This window comes from Grammomys surdaster, unplaced genomic scaffold, assembly GCF_004785775.1.
Source record: "Grammomys surdaster isolate TR1022 unplaced genomic scaffold, NIH_TR_1.0 313, whole genome shotgun sequence".
Lineage (NCBI taxonomy): Eukaryota > Metazoa > Chordata > Mammalia > Rodentia > Muridae > Grammomys > Grammomys surdaster.
In genome coordinates, this window is record NW_021604732.1 from 243,079 (window position 1) to 244,449 (window position 1,371).

At 47.8% G+C, this 1,371-nt stretch overlaps 1 protein-coding gene across 1 annotated transcript; it reads left to right on the forward strand.

Moving 5' to 3' along the window:
* On the forward strand, positions 1–975 carry LOC114629651 (olfactory receptor 2V2). Its single transcript, XM_028777727.1, has one exon. The coding sequence runs from the start codon at positions 28–30 to the stop codon at positions 973–975; it is 948 nt and encodes a 315-aa protein (XP_028633560.1). The 5' UTR covers positions 1–27.
* The last annotated feature ends 396 nt before the right edge of the window (positions 976–1,371 follow it).

Here is a 1,371-nt window from a genome sequence, read left to right on the forward strand (position 1 = left end):
TCAGATGATCCGGTGCAGCAGCTAAGCATGGCCATGTGGTTGAACCAGTCATCCACAGATGACTTTATCCTCTTGGGCATCTTCTCCTACAGTCCAACGGATCTTCTTCTTTTCTCTGTGGTCATGCTGGTCTTCACAGCAGCACTGTGTGGGAATGTCCTCCTCATCTTCCTCATCTACACTGACCCCCGACTTCATACCCCCATGTACTTTTTCCTCAGTCAGCTCTCCCTCATGGACCTCATGCTGGTCTGTACCAATGTGCCAAAGATGGCAGTCAACTTCCTGTCTGGCAAGAAGTCCATCTCCTTCGTGGGTTGTAGCATACAAATTGGCCTCTTCGTCTGTCTTGTGGGGTCTGAAGGGCTCTTGCTGGGACTCATGGCTTATGATCGTTATGTGGCTATTAGCCACCCACTTCACTATCCTGTCCTCATGAATCAGAAGGTCTGTCTGCAGATTGTGGGGAGCTCCTGGGCCTTTGGGATAGTAGATGGCCTGGTGCAGATGGTAGTGGTAATGACCTTCCCCTATTGTAGTTTGAGGGAGGTGGACCACTTCTTCTGTGAGATGCTCTCCTTGCTGAAGCTGGCCTGTGTAGACACATCCCTATTTGAGAAGGTAGTGTTTGTTTGCTGTGTCTTCATGCTGCTGTTTCCCTTCTCCATCATTGTAGCCTCCTATGCCCGCATCCTAGGAACTGTGCTCCGTATGCACTCTGCTAAATCCCAGAAAAAGGCTCTGGCCACCTGTTCCTCCCACCTGACAGCTGTCTCCTTCTTCTATGGAGCAGCCATGTTCATCTACCTGAGGCCAAGACGATACCGGACTCCAAGCCAGGACAAGATGGTGTCTATCTTCTACACAGTCCTTACTCCGATGCTCAATCCCCTCATTTATAGCTTGAGGAATCGCGATGTGATGGGAGCACTGCAGAAAGGGCTGGACCGCTGCAGGATTGGCAGCCAGCACTGAGCTCTGGAGTTGGAGTTGGTCTCATCATAGCTGTGTTATGATCAGTAAATAACTCTGCATGTGTGAGACACAGTTTAATCATTAACAATGAGGTGTGTGGCACCTGCTATCTTGGACAGGACTCTATAAACCCTAAACCAGTACTAACTGTATCTCTTGTGATAAGTGGGTTTTCCCCCCTCAGTCTTTTGCAGACTTCTTTCTAAGTACATTATAGAGGAAAAGAAAGCTCTGTTAACTCAAGCACTGCAATACCAGGGCATTGAGATTGTATCATTTGTCACTTAAAATTGGAGTGTTTTCTTTACCAGAAGACTAAACCCTTCTCAGTGATGGTCACAGAGTTTCTTAAGTTCCAGGCACCAAGGCACGTATGACCATTTTCTCTAATTTACA

What these genes read in the sequence shown, in the direction of transcription:
- LOC114629651 (XM_028777727.1), top strand. Translation starts at nt 28, where the DNA reads ATGGCCATGTGGTTGAACCAGTCATCCACAGATGACTTTATCCTCTTG.